Source organism: Coffea arabica, chromosome 4c (assembly GCF_036785885.1).
Source record: "Coffea arabica cultivar ET-39 chromosome 4c, Coffea Arabica ET-39 HiFi, whole genome shotgun sequence".
In the NCBI taxonomy this organism is placed as follows: Eukaryota; Viridiplantae; Streptophyta; class Magnoliopsida; order Gentianales; family Rubiaceae; genus Coffea; species Coffea arabica.
In genome coordinates, this window is record NC_092316.1 from 1,828,472 (window position 1) to 1,850,468 (window position 21,997).

General features: G+C 37.9%; 3 protein-coding genes across 23 annotated transcripts; 2 read left to right on the forward strand and 1 right to left on the reverse strand.

Moving 5' to 3' along the window:
• The first annotated feature begins 625 nt into the window (after window positions 1–625).
• LOC113742678 (uncharacterized) lies at window positions 626–7,719 on the forward strand. The gene is made up of 10 exons (XM_072045296.1): window positions 626–1,157; window positions 1,543–1,785; window positions 2,386–2,547; window positions 2,773–2,882; window positions 3,798–3,906; window positions 4,352–4,507; window positions 4,657–4,772; window positions 4,857–5,023; window positions 5,676–5,806; window positions 5,893–7,719. The coding sequence occupies exons 1-10, from the start codon at window positions 705–707 to the stop codon at window positions 6,001–6,003; spliced, it is 1,758 nt and encodes a 585-aa protein (XP_071901397.1). The 5' UTR covers window positions 626–704; the 3' UTR covers window positions 6,004–7,719.
• On the reverse strand, window positions 6,342–11,522 carry LOC113742677 (ELF3-like protein 2). Its single transcript, XM_027270574.2, has 4 exons — window positions 10,648–11,522; window positions 8,476–9,473; window positions 7,799–7,850; window positions 6,342–7,663 (listed from the first exon to the last, which is right to left on the reverse strand). Exons 1-4 carry the CDS (start codon window positions 10,870–10,872, stop codon window positions 6,662–6,664), a joined length of 2,277 nt encoding a protein of 758 aa, XP_027126375.2. The 5' UTR covers window positions 10,873–11,522; the 3' UTR covers window positions 6,342–6,661.
• Window positions 11,523–13,702: 2,180 nt separating this feature from the next.
• LOC113742679 (uncharacterized) lies at window positions 13,703–19,736 on the forward strand. Of its 21 annotated transcripts, none has more exons than XR_011812868.1 (8): window positions 13,704–14,283; window positions 14,484–14,565; window positions 15,268–15,443; window positions 15,795–15,891; window positions 16,021–16,539; window positions 16,712–16,758; window positions 18,093–18,269; window positions 18,685–19,736. XR_011812868.1 is itself a non-coding variant. In XM_072045297.1 (6 exons), exons 1-4 carry the CDS (start codon window positions 14,257–14,259, stop codon window positions 15,888–15,890), a joined length of 381 nt encoding a protein of 126 aa, XP_071901398.1. In that variant the 5' UTR covers window positions 13,703–14,256; the 3' UTR covers window position 15,891; window positions 16,712–16,758; window positions 18,685–19,736. The 21 variants fall into 21 exon arrangements, 1 of the variants encoding a protein (XP_071901398.1); XR_011812873.1 differs by having other exon boundaries at window positions 18,226–18,269; XR_011812865.1 differs by having other exon boundaries at window positions 16,021–16,389; window positions 16,468–16,539; window positions 16,712–18,269.
• The last annotated feature ends 2,261 nt before the right edge of the window (window positions 19,737–21,997 follow it).

Sequence of the window (21,997 nt, forward strand, 5' to 3'; positions counted from 1 at the left end):
TTGAAGACTCGAGAAATACACTGCTGTCAAAAAAGCAAAAAGAAATTGCAGGGACTTGATTCTGTGGTTAAAACAAAAGAATTAAGAAAAACTATCTCATGATTTTTTTTTTCTTTCCCTAATCTTTGGAATAAACTTTTCCAATCATAGTTTGATAAACCCCTACACTTACCAACTTATATGTATATTTACTATTCACACTTATAAATTTGATGATTGTAGAATTATGTTTAGATTACTAAAATAGTGCGATTTAGTCCGTATCTTATAAATTAAGAGAATGGGCTGATAATGCCAAGTTTGAAGTATAATAATGAATTCTATTTCACAGATTTAGATCAATAATATTATTCTTTTTAATTCTTGATAAAAAAAAAGTATATTTAGTATCCGGATCACTTGTGCTATTAGTAAATGACGCTAGCATTCACACGTTTCTCAGTCAAACAAATTTATTTACTTATGGTTAAAATTACATTTTCTACAATTTACATATATCTTTTCCTGAAATTTAACTTACAAATGAATGGAAGGTTGTGTATTTCTACATTTTTCTATTTTTGTGCTATGACAATATTATCCTCGAAGCAAAGTAAAATCTCCACCATGCCCCACTCCATCCTCACATCGTTAATTCTCTTACTGCGTGACATTTTTGCCGCCTACTTCTCTGCCCAATTCTCAGGAGCCGCTGGTCCAGCAAAATGGCGGCGCTGCCTTCAGTCGGCGGACTCCGACATCTGAACTGTTTTCCGTGGCGTCGAAACTTCCGCCACGAAAGAATATTTAATCTTCCGTCGTCCCATCTCTCTACAGTCGCTTCACTGCCCTCTTCTTCATCGGTCTCTCCAAATGAAGACTCTGAAGAGATTCAATTCAGCACTCCTCCCATTAAAACAGTTATGAAAACTAGTAATGGTAGCATAAATACGGCCAAGGAGAATATCGGTGCAAAAAATAAGACTGATAATGATAAGAAAGTTTCTTATTTTCCGAAGCGGGGGCAGACATTGGAGCTGGTTTGTGAAAACCTAGCTTTTAAAGGAAAAGGCGTGTGCAAAGTTGCCGACACAGGTTTTGTTGTAATGTGTGACCGTGCGCTTCCAGGCGAACGGTTCATCGGCCGTGTTACTAGGAAAAAAGATAATTATGCTGAGGTTCTTTCATTTACATTTCCTTTATCTGAAATTCAAATTGAATATTGTTCCCTTTCTAATTTAATTTTGTTTCATACGCTCATTGAGCAAATTTAGAATCCTCCTTCGTTGATTTCGTTTAGTTAAAGAACTGAATTTGCTTTTTACGAAGAAAAGTTTTTGATTTGTTTGCTTGACTTTTGAAGAATTACTGACGAGTTTCACGTATAAATCGTGGATAGAATTCCTCAAATTAGGATAATCTCATTGTTGTAGTTCCCCCCCCCCCCCCCCCAACGCCCTTCTTCCCCCGGAAGCTGCTTGTTTTTTTTTCCAATTGACAAATATGAGTTGATAACGTTTTTGGGGCAATTAATTACCTGGTTTCTGTTTTCAAGGAGTTCAGGTTACCAAATTGAAGACAATAACACCTCACTTGGACTATGTGGAAGCTCCATGTGGATATGCTGCATACTGTGGAGGTTGTAAGACGCAGAATTTGTTGTATGAAGCCCAGATAAGGGCAAAGGAGCGGCAAGTTCGTGAATTGGTGGTACATGTTGGCAAGTTTACCGATAAAGACCCTGAATTCAATAGCATAATGAAGCCCATTGTACCCTGTGATATCCAATTTCATTACAGAAACAAGGTCTCTATTCAGCTCACTGTGGTTTGGACAATTATTGTTCTATTGCATTCTGAAGCTGTGTGTGAAATTTCAATTTGTCTTCCATTCATTCAAAATTTCCATGGCAAGATAAATCTTGCTAGCATTTAAACTCTCATTGTGTTATATATGGTTAAATGCATTTACATGTCAAGCAGACCATTTTATCTTGTTTATTTCTCTAGCTAAGGACATATTGCATGCTTAATTTTGGCTTCTGATTGAAGAATTGGCTTAATATTTTTACCTGGGAAACTGTGCCCAAGAACATCTATTATTATTAGAAAACATAAACACATAGACAATTGTAAAAAGGATTTTGCATGGGTTTTCATCGTTGTCGCATTTCTGATTACTCTGATGATCTCTTTTATATATATATTTATTTCCAATCTGAAAGCATGTCAATAACAAATGCCAGCAATTTTGCCTTCTTTGCTGTTTAAGTGCAGTTATCTTATCTGCTGCCAGAATTCATAAACTTTGGAACTGGCTACATGTATTAAGGTAGTCCTTAAAGGATAATGATGAAATGATTGTTTGAGCGACTGTTTTTCCTTCTCCTTGTGGTTGATTTTGCAGATGGAGTTTTCATTTGGGCCCAAGCCTTGGTTACCCCCAAAGTTGCTGGAAGAAGGATATGGTGACTGCCACAGCTATGCTTTGGGACTTCATGCTCCCGGCTTTTTTGATAAGATATTGAATGTGCACAAGTGTTTATTGCAGAGTGAAGCAGCAAATAAGGTAGGTTGTTTGTCGATTGATTTTTTTGGTGGCAGTTTCTTGCTGGTAGAAACATTTTATAGGCTTCAAGTATACCATTGTTTTTCCTTTGAAGTTTTATCACAGTGTTTTTTACATTTATCTGTCTCGAAAAACAAAACTTATCATATTGTGGAGGGTTCTACTTTCTCAAGTAAATCTGGATTCGCTAGTTTGTTTTGACTTAATTTGAATTTCTCATCATAGGTTCTTGCAGCTGTGCAAGCTATTTGGAGGGATCCAGGATCAGGCCTTTCACCTTATGACGTCCACTCTCATACTGGTTTTCTGAAGCATCTAATGTTGAGAACTGGAAGGTACTCATACCTATGCCATTCTTGTTCGCTGATGTTTAATTTTGTGTTTTAGCAATTGACTGGGTTGAATTTCACATTTTTTCGGCTTGCAACATTAGAGAGACTAGTGAAATTGCAAAAATCACTTGAATTTTGGAGTAAAACTTCAAGAAATTGGTCTTGCATGTAGGTGGTGGGAGAATATGATGCAACATGATGAAAAGAAAGCATAGACTTGATCAATTTTCAGAAGTAACTAGAACTTAGACATGAAAAATTAGAGCCACAGAGTTATCTGATTATTATGATGAGGAGATGTTGAGACTTAGACTCCCTGCAACCCATTGTTAATGTCATACTTCACCTTTTTGGCTGTCCCAAAGTCTTTTAATGTGTCAAAAGTTAGAACATAATTTTGCCAGAGCCGCCCTCTCTTAAAGTATTGGAAATGCCTACCCATTAAAGTAGGAGCCGCAATAGAAAAGACAAAAGGAACTTCGGCACGTTTGTGCAACTACAGTTATCTGTGAAGGTTTCAGTCCAGAAAAGACAAAAGGAACTTTGAAAGAGGTTTGCATTTGTGAACTCGTAGCCGAGGGTAAATTTGAAATAGAAGGAATCTGTCTACTAATTGTTTGAAATCTAATTTTTCAGTTTTCAGTTTTAGTCAATTGGATGTTCAAGTTTATAAACATGTTATGCCTGCATTGGAAGCAGCAGCAAAATATTGTTCTTCAAGTGTACAATGTTCTGAGAGAGAAAGATCAGTGCTTCTTCATCATGTTGTCCACTTGTGTTGTTTTCCCTAGTCTTTTATGAAGATCATGTTCTGGTATCTGCATTGCGCTATGAACTTCAAATTTCTTCTCTCTGAATGTGGTGCCAAATTCACTACTGATATTGAAAAGACTAAGCTGTTGAATCTTTTTCATTCAGGAATGTGGAAACTGGCCTTCCTGAGCTGATGGTGAATTTTGTCACCTCTTCATACAAGCTAGAGTTGTTGAACTCAATTGTGGAGAAAACTGTGACAATACCTGAAGTGGTTAGTTTAAATAAGATTCAATTGTCCTCTTGATACTGTGACAATACCTGAAGTGTTTTGCGGAAAAACTTTCAATAGTGACTTCTTAAACAGATAGTGGTACACGTTAATGTTCAGAGTTTATTTTACTGGACTGGAGATAATGCAAAACAGTAGATCTTCCAGTGATGAATTCTTTGCCGCCCTCCCATTCCCCCTTTCCTAACACCCCAACCCCTGAAAAAAAGGAAAAGAGATGTTGATGTTCCTATGGTGTGTTGATTTGGGAGATTTGGTTTTGCAATTAGATTAGCAACAGTTACGCTTATGCCATACATGCAAGCACATGTGCATATGTTGTTGGGTAAAATCTTTACTTAACTACATGACAGAGTTAGAATCCTCTGAATATTTATCTTGTATTGTTGGGCTGTATCCATCTGGTTATTGTTCTGTTGATTTACAGGCAAGCATTGTGAACAATGTAAATACTTCCATAGGCAACACATCTGTGGGGGAGGTGGAATACACACTTTATGGCAAATCTACTATAACAGAGGTTTTAAGAGGGCTTGTATTTCAGATTTCTGCAAATTCTTTCTTTCAGACAAATACATACCAGGTATGCTTCAGCAAGGAACAACGTCCATTGTTTGCTTACCCAGGGAAAAAATTAAAAATATTACAAGCTTTTTTTTTGCTCGTCAAACCCCAATCTCCTTCCTATTTGTCCTTATAAGTTCTCATGATTACAAGTGCTGAATATATCAGGCAGAGGTATTATACAAACTAATCGAGGATTGCGCCTGTCTCAGAGGAGATGGCTCAGAAATTGTCCTTGACCTTTTTTGTGGGACAGGAACCATTGGACTTACACTTGCAAGAAGGTAAAATCATTTGTCCTTCTATGGAGAACTCTGATGTTTACTATGTGACTGTCCCCACTACTGATTCGGATTGCATTTGGTCAGGGTAAGGTGTGTTTATGGTTATGAAGTAGTCCCTCAGGCTGTCTCAGATGCATGTCGGAATGCCGAACTAAATGGCATATACAATGCAACTTTTATTGAGGGGGATCTAAATAAAATTGATGAGCAATTTGGAAATGATTTTCCCAAGCCTGACATTGTTATTACAGGTACTTTTATAGCATGCATGTTTTACTTGCTACCTATGCTTCAAAGAGGTAAAAATATAATTATGAATTGATTTTGGAATGAACTGCTGGGATTGAGTTTAAGTAAATGGGTAAACAAAATCAAGTGAAAATAGGAAAACGTTTTGTAAGGTTGACTGGACTGTGCAGTGCCTGAGAGTGACCTTCAAATGATTCTTTCTTCTCCTTTTCAGTTCATTGTTTTCATTTTTTGCTTTTCAAAATTTTCCAGCTGTCAAGACTTGATTTCTTGTGGTATTGGTGAGCAAAGTAACTAACTAATCAGGAGAAAATGAAGAGCAGACCAAATGAGGACACACTGATGAAGTTTTATCCACTTATTCTCTTTAAGAATCTGCGATTCAACTTTGCTGGATTTTGCTTAGCTAACTAAGATTTTCAACATGCCATTGAAGATGCTCTGAAACAAAGTTAATTGAGCAATTTAGAGGCTTCTTAAGTCTGCAAACAAAGTGATAATACTGATCCATTGATCTCAGCAAGAAATTAGATTTACCACAGGCTAGCTAGCCAATTGATTGTTGTGATTCTTCTAAAATTAAAGCAGCTTCTTCACCTCTTCCTGGCATAGTAAGCCAGACTGCTTCTCACATGTGTTGAGTAAAACTTGCAGACCCCAATCGTCCGGGCATGCATATTAAATTGATTAGATTTTTGCTCAAGCTGAAGGCAAAGCGAATTATTTATGTGTCATGCAATCCAGCAACGTGTGCTCGTGACCTCGATTATCTTTGTCATGGTTTGGTAAGTAATGCTTATTGTTGAAGTTGTAAAAACTGTTTCCATCTTTTGAGGCGTTTTGAAACTGTTATTTTTTTATTTTTTACCAGCCAGATCAAAACATAAGAGGTGTCTACAAATTAAGTAGCATACAGCCAGTGGACATGTTTCCGCACACTCCTCATGTTGAATGTGTTTGCTTGCTGGAACTTGATGATTAATCACGTAGTAAATTACATTATTCCACTGCTACATCTGGAGCAAGCTTTTTCTCTGTGTTTTGGTACTGCTCTTTCTGAGGTTTAGCTTGCCTCGTAGTTAATCACTGCAGAGGTTCCAGAGGTCTTGGAGAATATGACCTCTTTGTCCTGAAAAGAAGTTCCACTCAAGCTTTCAAGGTGTGAAACAGAATTCCTGTCAACGCTGCATTTCCATCTGCTAGTAACAGACGTGAGGTTGGACGCAATTCTACAGGAGAACAAATTTGAGATCCTGTTGGTAGAAAAGGAAGCAAGAAATTAAGTGTATCTGTACAGTAATTCAGGGTCTGAAGCCTGGATTGATAAACGAAGCATCAATTGCATTCTTTCAGGGTTTTAACACAACCGCTAACAAACAAAAGAAGCAAAAGAACAAGTATACAAGCAGTCTTTGAAGTTGGATGTAATGCCTAAATAGGGAAGGGAATGTGAACCTGGTAAATGTGAAGGAAGCAAGATATGGCAAAAATCCAACTGGTTCTTGCACAAGTGTATATGTACAGTTTATAACCTTGGATTTTATGTAGGGATTAACAAACCAAAATCCTTTGCATTCTTTTAGGAACACAATCCTTGCAATGTGACTCTGACAATAGGTGGTTTAAATTTTATTTGTGAACTACTCCTGCTGTTTCTTTTCTTCCTGGATGGACCGGAAAATGCGAGCTGCAGATTCAGATGCAGACTTGGGATTGTGAGGCACGACCTTGATCACTTGTATTTGTTGCTCATTATTGTTATTCTGCATGGGGTGTTTTGACCTTTGAACTGTAGGTGTCATGGGGAAAAGAGACAGCTCATCTGCTTGGACCCTCTCATCAAGATTGCTAGCAGTACTGCCCGGAAAATCACTACAGCTTTTCGAAACCTGCATGATTCTAGTAGAATCAGTCATGATCCCAGTTCTGTGGCTCGTAATGGCATCTAAGCTTCGATATGGAATAATGTAGTTGATGTCATAAGTTGCTACACGATGATTATCCGGCCTACTAGAGCGGGCTGTGACAAAAGGGCTTGTCGGCTCGGCGGCTGAACTTGAATTTTCTGTGTTCATCACTGGCAGAGCATGTGGTTGAAAGCAGCAGGAGCGACCAAGTGAAGTTGGGATACCGTAGGCTGTACAATTGACATGCTCTGCGTCCATTCTAGTTAAGCACATGGTGCTACAACCACCATAAATTGGTGCAATGCAACCAAGAGTTGGCGGGCAAGGTCCTGCATAGGGCTTGTAAACAAGTCCTTCGGAAGGTGACTTGACAGGAATTAACCACTGGTTCCCCGGGGGTGCCGGGAAACACCAAGGTCCAAATTTGGCTTCAATTGCAAAAGTCATTGGTGTTACTCCTGAATATGGTTTGAGAGGGGACTTTGGAGTATCATATCGATTCTCAGTTTCATAGGCTGGAGGAGGCAGCTTTCCATGTGCTTCCTCTGCTACATAGTCCAAACAGGAGGGTTTGGGATTTAGAGCATCAACTTTTGGTTTAAGAAATAGAGATGGTAGTTCTGGAAAACTCTGCAGCTGGAACTTCTTTTCTGAAGAGCGGTCGATGGAAGGTTTGGTGAAGATGACACTGTCTTCAAAAAACATTTCTGGTGATCCAGCTATCAATCTTTGTACCTGGATATCAACTAAATAGTTATTCTAGCATATCCTTTCCCACGGTTTCATAAAGATCCACAACGAAAGCTTTCTTGTGTGCATACTTAATTACGTAGCATCTCAACTAGGTAGAAGTAGCAAAGACCAGCTCACCTTTATCAGTCTATGTAACTCGAATATTTGCAGTGCAAAGATCCTTTGTTGACTGAAAATATCATAAAATGTAATTAGGCTAATGTTAAAAAAGGTGCAAGAGCTTCTAATAGAAAGGGATTGGTAAGGGAAGCGCAGAGAGAGAAGAAAAAAGGTAGTAGGGGTGTCTCTAAATTAAAAAAAAAAATTATTTATGTCAAAGATGAACAGCAAAATTAGTATATAGAACATAACCATAGATGGTTTCACAAAGGAAAAAGCTGCTCGGAAAAAAAAATGTTCAGACTGGTAGTCCAGAGACTTTTTAAAAGATTTATTTGCAAAATCTTCAGTTTTTTTGACATTGGAACACAGAGTTGCACAGTTGAAGGGAATGGAGAACCACTAAAATACATAATAAGCTTTTGCATGCTTCAAAAGACATCATCGCAGGTTTCAACTCGCAGAGTTCTTATAGCACAAACTTGAGAATGAATTCCTGAAGGCCGAAGCATATTGGATGAATCTTATGAGATAAATAAAGGAAGGAATGCCACACGAACATGGACATGTCAATAATGAAAGCAACAAGATATCCAGAATCATGCAGACGAGGTGTTGTGTTCTCCTAAAATGACAGAATTTCTGCATTTGAAGTTCTCCAGCAGTAGCTAAGAAGAAGATTCAACGCTACTTACTGAGCAATTGTTCTTCTAGCACTCCAGAAAAACTTTGGACCTATCATTCCCACCACATCATCAGGAGACACATGTAAACCTGATTTAGAATCCATCACCGAGTTGTCTGAGATGGCAATATGTCTTGCATCATTTCCTACACGTGATGCACAATGATTACCTTTAGGACGCTCATTGACAGATTCAAGCCTCCTTGGAATTCTGTTGTTATCTGCAGTTGGTGGACTGGAACATGATAGAGATTCCAGCGACGAAAAACTTCTCTTCCTTGAGTGCCTTTCAGGATTCTTTGAGATATTGTCATCTATATCAGTGCCTATCGGCAAATTTCTGCACTCTTGATGTGCTTGAGCACAGGTAATATGCGACGTGCTTATATCATTAACCAAGTCATTTGTCTTTGCATGGTTTATAGGTACAACTGCTCTTCTACCAGACCCACAAGTTCCATATACTGCTACAACACTTGGTGCTGTATCTACCAAAATATTCTCTTCTGTGAATAGATCAGGAAGTTTTTCGAAATTGCCATCACTCACCTCGGATACTTTAAAGCTAACTTCAGCTTGATTTCTTGGATGTTCCCTTGACTTGGCATCATTTCTCCTCATCTCCATCTCTTGTCTTTCGAAAGTAGATTCAGGTTTCCCCGAAAAGCCCAAACTTGAAGAATTGACTTTCTCTTTCTGCATCTTAAATCCAACACTGCTACAATTGAAAGTCTTCTCTCTTTGGTCAGAATAGGGAATTCTAATGTCATCCTTATTCCCATCCTTCTTAGCGAAAGAGGTAATGGAGTTGAAGAAGTCGCATGGCCTAAACAATGTATACTCAGCTGTCATTTTCAAAGGCTTTCTAGCACTAAATGATTGAAAATTGCCAGAACTCAGTATCTGGAGTTCAGAATATTTTGTGTTTAAACTCATCCCAGCAGAAGAATTAGACTTAAGTCTCTCGGCCATATGCGAACACTTAGGCGAGCTGCAGAACAATGAGACCTACAACAGGTGTGAACAATGTGAGGAAGAGGGAAATATTTTTATTAGGACTGTTATTCTGCAAGCCATACTAATTACGAATAATTCTTCAAACGCACTCCTTGATGAATTTAGTATCTAAAAATGGTGTATGCAGGATTGCAAACAACATGTTTTTGCAAATGAAATGCTTGGTTATATTATATATAAAATTAAAAATTACATTTTGTCTCTCTTCAGTAGGAATCCAGTAGGTGACTCGGAGATGGTATATTTGATTTAACATATTACTCAACTCGATTACTTCTAATGACATAACAATGGATTAGGTTACAAATGTAATAGCTGTTGATAATTTCAGGCTCAAGCAGATATAATGACTTGCTCCTTTTAATAACAGCATAAGGTCCATCTGGTTCTACTTCTAGAATTATAAAGATCAAACCAGATATTACACTGATTAAACTTCCCTCCAAACATACTGCACAGGTTTGAGGAGCAAAGATGGGCAGCTGACCACGGCTACCATCATCCCCTACTTCAAACTCCACGTAAGCCGAAACTGACCTTCTCTTGCAACTCCACCAACATGGGCATGGGTGGGTGAGAGGAGACGACCAGGCCAGATATGCAGGAGGGAAAAGAGTGGAGAGACTTTGGTAAAGGGAGAATGAAGGAGAGAAGGTTGAGAAAAGAAGGGAAGAGGAAATAAAGAACAATTCGATTTCTAAAATACTTCCCTATGTATGGAATCCAAATTAAAACATCAATATTTATTCATGTTTAATGACTAAGTACTTCATTTTTGCAAACAGCCGATGCTGCACATACTACATACCACATAGCAGATGATTTGTTTTACTCACAAGTCTCAACACGATAACTACTACAAACACATTGAGGGAAGATATGAATAACTTCTCGTGATAATGAAATCAAGAAAACAGAAAAGAGCAGGACAACTTTCCATATATAGCTGAAAATGCTGAAGTTATTGGAAATTATGCTAAAAACCAAGAAAAAGTGTATTGCATGGTCTAGAATTAATGTGATTCGGGGGCAAGAAATTTCAATTCATATGGCATAGACTCCATTACAACCCAAATTACCACTATGAGCTTTAAAGCGTTGACATTGAAATTGAGAATTCAAACTCAAGAGGAGAAAAAATGCCTGTTTTGAAGTCTCAACTCACATGATTCAGCAATGGAGAAGCATCCGAGTTGGTTCTAGTGCGGGAAGAAAGCGTCCTCAGTGACATCGATCCAGAGGAAAACCTCTGAGAAGGTGCATTAACTTGTTCACAGAGAGCCATCTTGTTTCTCGGAGGTGCTCTGGGTCCTATTCCCTCTGCGTCATTAATATGTAGCCTTGGAAATAGAGGATCCATCTGCTTCTTTTCATCTTTCCCACCTCTCATTTTCCTCCTCGTTTTTTCTATTTTTCCAGCACGCAATATACACCCATCTATCAAACTCAGAACATGATCTCATGCTCATTGGAAGTTTCCTACTTAAAAGAATCCAAATTTGTCAAAAAGAAATTAAAAAATCCACTCCCTGATTAGCCCATCTCAGAAGAACACTTATTTTGATCAAAACAAAAGTAACAAGAATGAAAACATGAATATGAAACTAATTGGAAAGGATACCCAAAAAAAAATTTTTTTTAAAAATCAAAGCTTGTAACAAGAATACCCCAGCTTGCACTTGGTAAAATAAAAATCTTGCCAGCAAAGAAGTGAAAGGCAGAGCAAAATAGCACGTGAAAATGTGTCAAATGTTTAAGTTGAACAGAAATGCTTGGCAGTCCGAAAGTGAGGATGCCTCAGTAAAGTGTGTCAAACCAGATCTTTTAAATCAAGGGCAACGCTGCAAATGTAAGTGCTGGTAGTACTAGTACATTGGTTCATTCAATGGTCTAGAAAATATCGTGAGGTAAAGAGAGAAAGTAGAGGGCGGGGGTAAGAGACGAAGAAGTACAGGTGGTCAAGAAAGATAGATAGATTCAGCAAGAGAAAAGGGTGGCCTCAGAATCTGTAAAGATTGCATCATCATCAAAGTCAAGGACAGAAAAAAAAAAAAAGCGTAAGAAAGAGAGAGAGAGAGAGAATGAAAATAGCGAAAGACAGGGGTGGGGAACGTAGGTCCGACAGCGAGATAGAGGGAAAAGATGGCGTTGTTATTTGTCAAGCCATCGAGAAACCTCAACTGAGTATTGACAGTTGACTGTGACTCAGTCCCCCTCTGTCTCTCTCATCCCAATTCCCATGCATATGCATCGCTGTTCCGTCCGCCAACACTTGCCGAAACACTTGCCTCGCTGCTTGGCGTACATCAGCTCACTTACCAGTCCTACGTTTTGTGAGTTTTTCTTCAGCATTAATCGTCTGTTTATTACCAAAAACATCCGTTGATAAACTTGAGAAGTGCCCCTAAGTTTTTCCCTTAATTTCTACGCTTAACTTCGTGCAGTCCTGCACCAATTTTTTCTTGAAAAACATATTTTTGCCTAAAGGTTTGGCATTTCCCTGTCAACCTGTCTTCCAGTGAGATTTGGAACCCCACAAATACTAGTTCTAACCAATTGTGTAAATCTAACTAATAGGTATAAACTTGTATAATTTCAGTATAATTCTTATATGAGTTATAAACTCAAATTTTACGTCAAACATTTTTGTCAGTTTACAGCACGTGGACAAATGCTATAAGAATTTATACAATCAATTTGAACCAAATAACAATTCAATTTGTGAGACTCAGAATCCCTCGTGTCACCTAGTGTTATAAAATCATGGATTTGTAATATCACTAAGATAGAAGTGTAAGCAAGATATTTCGAATAAAAAAAAATGTAAGCAAGACATTTCGAGTTCAAACTTTTACGCTTATACCTTTAAAAAAAAAAAAAAAAAGGGGTATCAGATGAAATTTTGAAAGTTAAAGCAGAATTGTACCACTAGAAATTCAAAAGCTTTTCCAAGAGGGTCTTGGGTCTAAATGTTACTCATAGCTCTACAAGTTTAATAAATTATATTTTTCACATGCTACATTATTGTTATTATTTATTAGTCTAAATATTATTGTTTCTTTGCAAACCAAATTTAAGGAAGTATTAAATGAAATAAGCTGGCGGTTTGATTGGATACCCTGCGCTGCACTAAGTAGAACACAACTTGCACAGGCACTCCAACTTTGAGAGTTAAGGACCTCAAGACTAGGGCTGCAAACGAATCGAGCTGCTCGCGAGCGGCTCAAGTCAAACTCGAGTCGAGCTCGAGCCAGCTCGAGTCAAACTCGAGCTCGAACTTGAGCTCAGAATATTAAGCTCGTTAGCTCGCGAGCCGGCTCGCGAGCTTGAGTATATATATATATTTTTTTATTTAATAATAAAATTACGTATATTATATATATATTTTTTATTTTTTATTTTCATAGTGAAATTACGGATATATCCTTAATATTTTATTCAACCGAGTTTGGTTTTGGAGACATTTTCTCAACCCGTCAGAGATGTTTCTCAACACACGTGGGCTTAAGAACAGATGGTTATTTAGACCTTGGGCTCTGCAGTACATAACATGCAATGTTATTGTGGGCTTTGCTTAATGACTTAATCTTAGCTCACACTGGAACGTGGGGAATTTGGCAAGCTTTCTTAATCGTGCCCCTGTAAAATTCGTGCTCTTGGACTTACCCCTGGTGAGAGCCAACACGTCAATCCAAATCAGACCCAAAAATTTAAATGGATCAAATTTCTTGAGCCGAACGCGACTAATTAATTTCACGGGTCATCCGAATCCATTCTGAAAAAACTCGTTTGCTTAACTGTTTTTTTTTTTTTTTTTTTACTTTCTCACTTGGTAGTATGGTGGTTTTTTTTTTTCTTTTATAATGGAGTTTCCATAAGAATATAGAAAATTGCAGCCCAATCTTGTAGTAATTTTTTCAATTTTTTTGTACAAAAAAAATCATGAACAAAAACAAAACTACTACACTTTCACAAATAAAATACATTATTTTTGCATAATATTCATGATTCCATTCTCTTAATACTAATTTATGGCCTTCGTTAGTTTTCTTTTTTATTTATTTTATGCCTCTAATTTATTATTAAATTATAAAATTACATATTAATTGGGTCAACCCGTGTTGACTTGAATTTGACATATTTGCTTAGCAAGTCATTCGAGTCTGGCATGAATTTGACCCGAACCCATAAATAGTAAATTCATACATACTAATTTCGTATTAGATTCAAGTCATGTTGAGAAATTCCACCCTTAGCGTAGCCCGGAGCCAGAAGGATGAGATCCAACATTAACCTTTTTGGTTTTTACCATTTGACAATTTGGAGTTGGATCATCCGTGGGTTGAACTTGAAGTCTCATGATGGATATTTTTTTGGAGTGGGTTAGCAACGATTAAAGAATACAGTCCAATAATCAAACATTAGTGGGCTAGATTCAACCACGCCGCTGATGGCTTTAAACTGGACGGAATGAACAAATTAATGTGTCGTTTTTTTAAAAAATCTGGATCTCCGTATTTTGGACTTCTCCCAGTCTCCGAATTTAACATGGGACCCGACCCGACCCGACAACATCCGGGGAGAGTCAGAGAGAAGGCGGGAGAGAGCGTGTGGGAGAGGGAGGTTCCCGCTCACGCGAATCTGCTTCACTGCAAGCCGGAAGGCGTAAGGCGAGGCCGGGCAAAGGCACCCAGCATTCTCTAATCTTTACAGCACAGGTGGCCTCAGCCCAACTACTGCTTCGGTGTCGTCTGATGTGATTGTCAGGATTTTAATGCGGCGATATGGGATAGGAAATGGGGTGAATTAATACACAAACTAATTACTACTACTTACTTAAATTCTTCTTTCGTCCACATTGCCATTCTCCTCTCCTATCCTCTCAAGGATTACCCCGCTGTGATTTCCATTTTGTCCTCGAGCTTACTCCCTGTTTTCGCTAGCTAATTTCTTCTTCTTCTTCTTTTGTTTTACCCCCCCCCCCCTTTTTTGGGTGTTCAGGCGGACGGCTGCTGTGATCACATGGCGTTTGCAGCTGGTTCTCTTGAGACCTGCATCCCTTTTCCTTCTGACCCAGCTCCCTGTATTTGTAGTCTTTATTTTAATCTCTCTCTCTCTCTCTCTCTCTCTCTCTCTCTCTCTTTAATTGTCTTTTCCAGCTTAACATTTATTTCAACTCCCAAACTTGTGCCTGAGCTGTGTTGGTTTTTTAAGCAATTAGCTTAGTCCTAGCTAGAGTTGTTTCTGGTGTGGCTATTTGTTTCTTAATTGAATCGTTCTGGTTTTTAACTGATGGGTTTTGCTTCTCATGGCCCTGTTTTAGCTAAGAGCGATTATGGGACTAGCTTTCACCTTTTTGTGTTTAGAATTTTAGACTCTCTCTCTCTCTAACGGGGAGGGGAATGGGCTGCTGCAATGCAATATTACCCGGACGGTTGGCTTTACCATTTGGGCTGGCCGTAGCTCTTAAGGTTTTATGAGCTGTCTTAACCATGATTTCTTTGCTGTTTATGGTTCTTTCTGTATTTCTTGACTTGTATTTTCCAATTTCAAACTCTATGCTGGTTCTACTAGTTTTTGTGTTTCTTTGATAGTTACTTATTAGTACCCCAAAAAAGGCTCGATCATTTGCAGTACCTTTCATTCCTTTACTTCTCATTCCATTTTTTTTTTTTTTTGGCTCTCGTGAAGTTTGTTTGTCAGTCATTTAGGTTGTTATTTGGAGCTCGAATGACTTCTTAGCTGTTGCTGCAATCTCAATGAAAATAGTATGCTTATATTGCAGGTAGCAATTACGCAGATAACGATTTCATTCTGTTCTCGGTGCCAATTCATATAGTAACCCATGAATCTCGGCTTCCAACTGAATTTCTCCATCCATCTCCTAAAAGTCAATTGGTCATCGGATTTGATTGTGAGGGTGTTGACCTCTGCCGACATGGAACTCTTTGCATGATGCAGGTATACTCTGCTATGCTAAGATTTTTTCTTAACAGGTCAATGTTAGCCAGCAATGATAAACTTCAGTAGAGAATTGTTATGGTTGTTTTATACTTCTATAAATGCGTATTAAGTGCTGCACTTGCCGCTTTTTTGTCAGCTGATGGAGGAATTCATCAACATTCTGCCATTTAAATTATGTTCTCTTTTCTCCCTCTTTAAAGTGCATATTGAGTATGAAATTTATGTCTATCAGGAATTCAACGTTTCTGTCCTTTATATCAATACCATTTTTTTTGGAGGTGTTCTTCTATGGAGGAAGCATCTTGTGAAATATTTTTGAATCAGTTCATCTTTAATGTGGTTTTGCAGCTGGCGTATTCTCTGATAGAGGAACAGCACGGACAGAAAAGATCATCATGTGAAAACATTTCATTTATGCGCCTCATTGCAGATCGACGCTATTGAGGTATGACATCCTTGTATTCTAAGAAGTTTAATTCCTTTCGAATGGTTAGGGTAGAGTTCATGTACCTATGCCTGATTGGTGGTATTCTTGTTCTTATCCCACTATGAAAGCTACATTATCTGTTAATAGTTCCTATATGCAGCCAACATCTGGTATTCTTGTCCCCACCCCACCCCACCCCCACCCCCAGGGGTCTCAACATGAGGAAAGGGGAAGAAAAAGGGGAAGGTGGTGAATGTCTGGGTGCTAGCGTTGAAATGAACTTCTCAATCCAGATAAGCTTCTGATACTACGAGGCAAGAACATTTCGAGGGAGAATAATTTGTTTGTGTGTAACTTTTTTTCTCATTTGCCCCATTGATGAGGGAGCATATCTACACTTTCATTGGGTTCATGACCAATAGTAGAGCAACTGTTGAACTCTGAAGATATTCTTCATCAAGTTTGGTGATCTGGGTATTAAGTTATGGCGTTACACCAAATACTTACGAGGTCTTGGTTAGTATCTCATATTATTGTTGATATAGTGTATTTCTGGGGGTAACTTTGTAAGAATAACTTGTTATGCTGTTGCAGAAAATACTTTACAGCTGTCTCATGCTACTATTCTGTTGAACAAGAAGTGTGCATATGTGGATCAAGACTCTTGTATTACCATTTGATTCATGTCTTTGTTTTTTTTATGGCATAGCATCTGCAACTAAGCTTTTTTCCAGATTTTTAATCAAAATTTAGTTTTCTTTCTTGATTTGAAAAGATATATTTAGCTTAGTAGTTGATATCAGACTTCCATCACTAATCCCCTCCTCACATATTTCAGGTATATCCTATTTTGAGAAGAAAGAAGTTCGCGCACTTCTGAGAGAGGTCAGCTTCGACTACAAAACTCTCAGCCTAGCTGACCTGGCTTTGTATGAAATGTCTATTGGCTCTTTCTGATTCCTGACAAGCACAACCCACCACATACACAAGCATGTATGTCAGGTTATTTACAAAAAATATTGTGGGTTTTATTCAAAATTTAAAAAAAAAATATATTCGGGTTGATTTGCCACAATATAGAAAGCGATGTTGTAAAAGTCTACTTTAAAATTGATACCACGGAATCAACTTCCAAATTGAAATCCGGACATGTACAAACAAATCACTTTTGAAACCAATTATGAGTTCTTAGTCATGGGCCTTGTGGTTGACCTTTCTTTCATGATGAAGTGAAATTTCAGATGCTTTCCCTAACAATTGTTTTGGGTATATACGGGTATTAAGTAGGGCAAAGGAATTTAGGCTCAGGTTGTTGGTATTAAGTCTGGGAGCTTGAGGAAAGAACTGAGGGTTTTTTGTGATTGGGGGAGTTGAGAGTGGGAATTAGGGAAGAATAACTATAGTGGAGGGACTAGATATGTGGTTTCATTAAGAGATCGATTTGTCAAATTATGGAACTCAAATAAATAAATAAATATATATATTAAATTTAGAACAATACCAGCAGTGTTTGTGTAAATGACCCAATGTATGTATTTGCACTGCTTGCCTGGAAGTAACTATGCACACATGAATTTTCTTGAAGCTCAGATTTAGTTTTGATAATTGAACTGCTCCTTCAATTCATCAAATGAAGCTGTGTCTGCAATCTTATTCGTAAAATGGATTCAGATAGTAGCTATTGGTTTAGAGTGGAACATGCAATGCACAGAAATCATGGTGATGAAGGCTAAGAATGCAGGAGCTTTGTTTAATTCAGTCTTAGAGATCCTTTCCTTTGAAATGTAGTCTTATAATTCTTAGCTACATACCTTTGTGAAATGAAGAGAGTTTCTTACTTGAATTTCAAACAATGAGATTTGTAATTGCAAGGTTCAAATGAAAATCAAATTGATAAATGGATAAAGTCAGATAGTTCATTGATCTACTTATTTTCATTCACTTGAGAACTTTATGCTGAAGTCCTAGGGCATGTTCTTTGTCTTCTTATTCAGTCCGCTTTACAAGTTTGTTTTCCTCTTAGCTGCTTAAGAAAATGTCATTACTGAAAAAGCGATTTGAAAAGTTCAAAGGGTGTATTCAACCTGAAGATCTTGAAAAGTAATGTGCCGGCTATGAAAAACACTAGAAAACATCTCTAGAAGTGCTTTGGGAAACAGTTATTTTTAGCTTTTCCTGTAGCTAAAAGCAAACACAATAATCAGTGCTCACCGTCCCAGCTGAAAAAATGGGACGAATTATTGGCAGAAAGGGATCTTCAATCTTGTATATCAAAGGATCCTGCAAGTAACTCTCTCTCTCTCATGAGCATATAATTTCACTTCAAGTCATTATGCAATGTCTCCTCTGCAGTGCTGAAATCTTGATTGAAGGGGGCTAAAGGGCCAGTAGAGAAGGCAAGTTTAATTTTATTTATTTGACATTGTCAAGTGCTTTGTTTCTTGAATCAATGAACTTGGGAATGAATCTTTCATCTACATAAATTCTTTTAATGTGTCTTTTTTTTTTCCTTTTCATGTCTTTTCTTTTCTTTTAGCCTCAATTTTACTAAAGAAAAAGGTAATACCCAATGGAGACCCTATCATTATCACTGTTATAATTGGGGATACTATAACTCTTTCCTTGGGACTGGTTTGCTGATGGCAAGCCTGAGGCTCGTACTTGAGCTCTTGATATTCTTTGTTTTCCCTGGGTCTTCGAGAAGTAATCTTTGTTTCTTCTTCCTGAGAAGTGAATCAAAGTTGGAGAAACAATATACTCTACAATTGTACATTCTAATGGTGCTGATACCTATCTCTTGGCTTACTCTAGGTCATTATCATGGGACCTGTAAAGCAGGTGCGCAAAGCAGAAGCCATGTTGAGGGGGAGAATGTTGGGAAGTCAAACCTGATTTTGTACATGCAGAAGCTGACATCTGACTAATTGCTTAATTCGAAATGTCTTCCTTCTGATCTGTGGAAAGCAATTGGTCCTAATGCAGAATTTCTATTAAAAGTTTCTTGCCAGAAAATGGTTCGAAGGTCACTTAAAATTCTGATCCTGGCATTGTTGTGAACTTGTGGTGTGGTTGACTGGCGGTGCAATGGATTAATTTGTGCGGCGAGCAATATTTTGATTGACTTGGACAATTAGAAGTTGAAGTGGGTTTGGTTGTCTTTTACTTGATGTTCCTCTCCTGGGGAGCCCAGCATTGCTTCGAGGTTTGGGTTTAGTAATGATGCATCCTTGAGGATGTCATGACTGTTCCTGTGTCCAGGGAGGAAATGTTTGAGGACGCTCATGAATGGGCACCATCATATCACGGTATCATGCTCGCAGTGTACCATGTAGTTTGTGACTGACTAATATGTTACGCCTTCTTCTGGGCCAATTTGATCACCTTTAGCTTGGGAATTCTAGGATCTCCTGACTGGACTGACCCAAATTCTAGAAAATGTCATGACAGCGACGGGGCATTGTGAAAGGGATAACAGATCCAACCAGGAATTTTGGCATCTCTCTCGTGTTGGGGGCCGAGGTTCCAGCATCCATTGGATGTGACAAATTTTGCTGTACATGCATCCAGACGCTGAACGAGCACTCGGGATTATGAAATGAAGTTGTCAGTATTGGCACTAAATACCCTGATAGTTGCCATGACAACAACAAAATGACATTTAGGAGTGTTAGCAGTACCGACATGCCCATCTTTCACTTCAGTTCTAGTAGCTTCATTAAGCTGTCACAGGTCAATTAAGGCAGCTAGCTAGCACTAGGCTCTAACATGTCCATTAAATCCGGTGGACGGTTGCCAATTTTTAAGGGATTAGTTTCTCACTTTTCATTAACTTTTGCAATCTACTATTTGCATTCTAAACTCAATACTAACGGTGTGCCTTGAAAAATTAGAGATTTTGGATTTTTCGTCTTCGTATCCGCTTCTTAAATTTTACTCTCTTTTTTTTTTTTTTTTGTTAAAAAAAGATTGGGCATGAACCAACGTCAATTTTTTTAGGGATTGTAGTTGTATTTGCTGATGTACATGGTATTAGGGCATCATGAAGTATTGCTTGGATTTTTTGACAAAAATATTTTTTTTGCGTGTATCGATTAGCAAGTCTCAAGTCAATTGAAACTTGGAGGAGAGTTGAGTCGGATGGTAAGACTAAAAACATTGCAAGTCTAAGCAAGTTTCAAGTCAATTGAAACTTGGAGGAGAGTTGAGTCGAATGGTAAGACTGAAAACATTGCAAGTCTAAGGTTAAGTTTAAGATTTCTTACTTAAAAGAATAGCAAGTCCCATGCCAATTATATGACTAGTGATGATTTTTTCCTTTTAAACAAAAAAAAAAAAAGACTAGTGATGATAACATTCTAGTAAGAAGATGGTAGAAACGGACAATGATTTGGAATTTGATTGGTGGTTCGTATGAGTTTTAGTCGGATCTCTTGGACCCACTCTTCCACCGCTGTTTCTTGATTTTCCCATGTGAGTGCAGCTCATCCAATCGCTTGAGTTGCCAATAGTGGTATTCCACGTATGATCTGGAGCATTGGGTTCACGTGTGGCCTCCATCATAGCAATCTGGGCGACTGGGCCCCGCGGTCCGCCATCACCCATATGCAGAGGAACCTGGCGAAGTTTTTGTGGGGCCCATGATGTTAGCCGAGCCGTTGGTCGAACTGGCTGAATAAACCGTGGGAATCCTGGTTTTGAGAGCCGACAACTCACGGCCCGTTACCAGAAATAACGCGAGTAGAAGGCATTCATTGTTTGATTTGGACATAATAAGATGGACCACCTTGACTGTGGGCCAAACCAAATGCCACCAGTTGGATAGGTCCAAATGAAGTCCACTGGTACAGCCCAATTTAATCCTGAGAAGCTTTCGAAGAACTTTTCCCTATCTAAAAGTATTAAAAAATAAAAGGGAAAAAGAACAAAAAAAAATCTTACTTTGTTTAAATGGAATTGAGGCGGTCTATATTTACTGCAGTTGTTGTGGCTGTTTTTTTTTTTTTTTTTTATGATTTGGTGTATGCTTACATTTGCAATTGTACTTGTATAGCGAGAAAGTGACGTATACAAATAAAATTCTTCATAAGTATAATAAAATTAAATAAGTTTATACCACTATCACGTTATGTTAAAAATATAACAACCGTACTAAAATATAATTTTACCTATCCCAAACCAATTTATAAAGTCTTCTCTTTCGAATCAATTCTTCTCCAGCTTCTCATGTTGAAGGAAAGTTTATCTCTTGGTGACCAACTACTCTAGAAATAGTTGGTTGAGGCAGTATGTATTTATTGAAGTTAGTGTGGCTATTGTGTGTGTGTGTGTGTGTATATATATATTATATTATGATTTGATGTATACTTACATATGCGATTGTACTTGTATAGCGAAAAAGTGACGTATACTAATAAAATTCTTCATGAGTATAATAAAATTAAATGAGTGCCACGTCATGTTAAAAATATAACAACCGTGGTAAAATCTGATTTTACCTATCCCAAACCAATTTAAGTCTCCTCTTTCGAATCAATACTTCTCCAGCTTTTTTTGTGTTCCACCAAATGTAACCACTGAAGGAAAGCCTGTCTCATTCATGTTAATCACATTGCATTCTCTCTTCACGTATTCGACTCACTTTATTGCCATTTGATTGAAAACCAAACTATGCCAACTCAAAACAACAAAACAAAAATGTGTTTCAAGAGTTGTAATTCTCGCGTAAAACACATTATTAGTTAAGATGAGGAAAAAATCATTTGGTGAAGATTAGACTTACTGTGCTCTTTAGCTGAATCAGATAACAATCCTGGGCAGCCAGAATTTAATACATATATATATATATATATATATATATATATATCGTCCCCCCCCCCTCACCCCCTCTTCCCACCCACGCACCTATGTGTGCATGATCAAGTTTGCTGCTCAAGTGGAAGTTACCAACCAAACCTCTTTGTTCTATACTATGATTTTGTAGCTCAATGTTAAGTGCCAAATGGGTGTATGTATACGTTGAATGATACAAATATGACTGATTGGAGTGTCAAAATGGATCTAGTTTAAGGACAAACATTTGAAAGTGATGGAAAAAAAAAAAAAAAAAAAGGAGCGTTGACACACA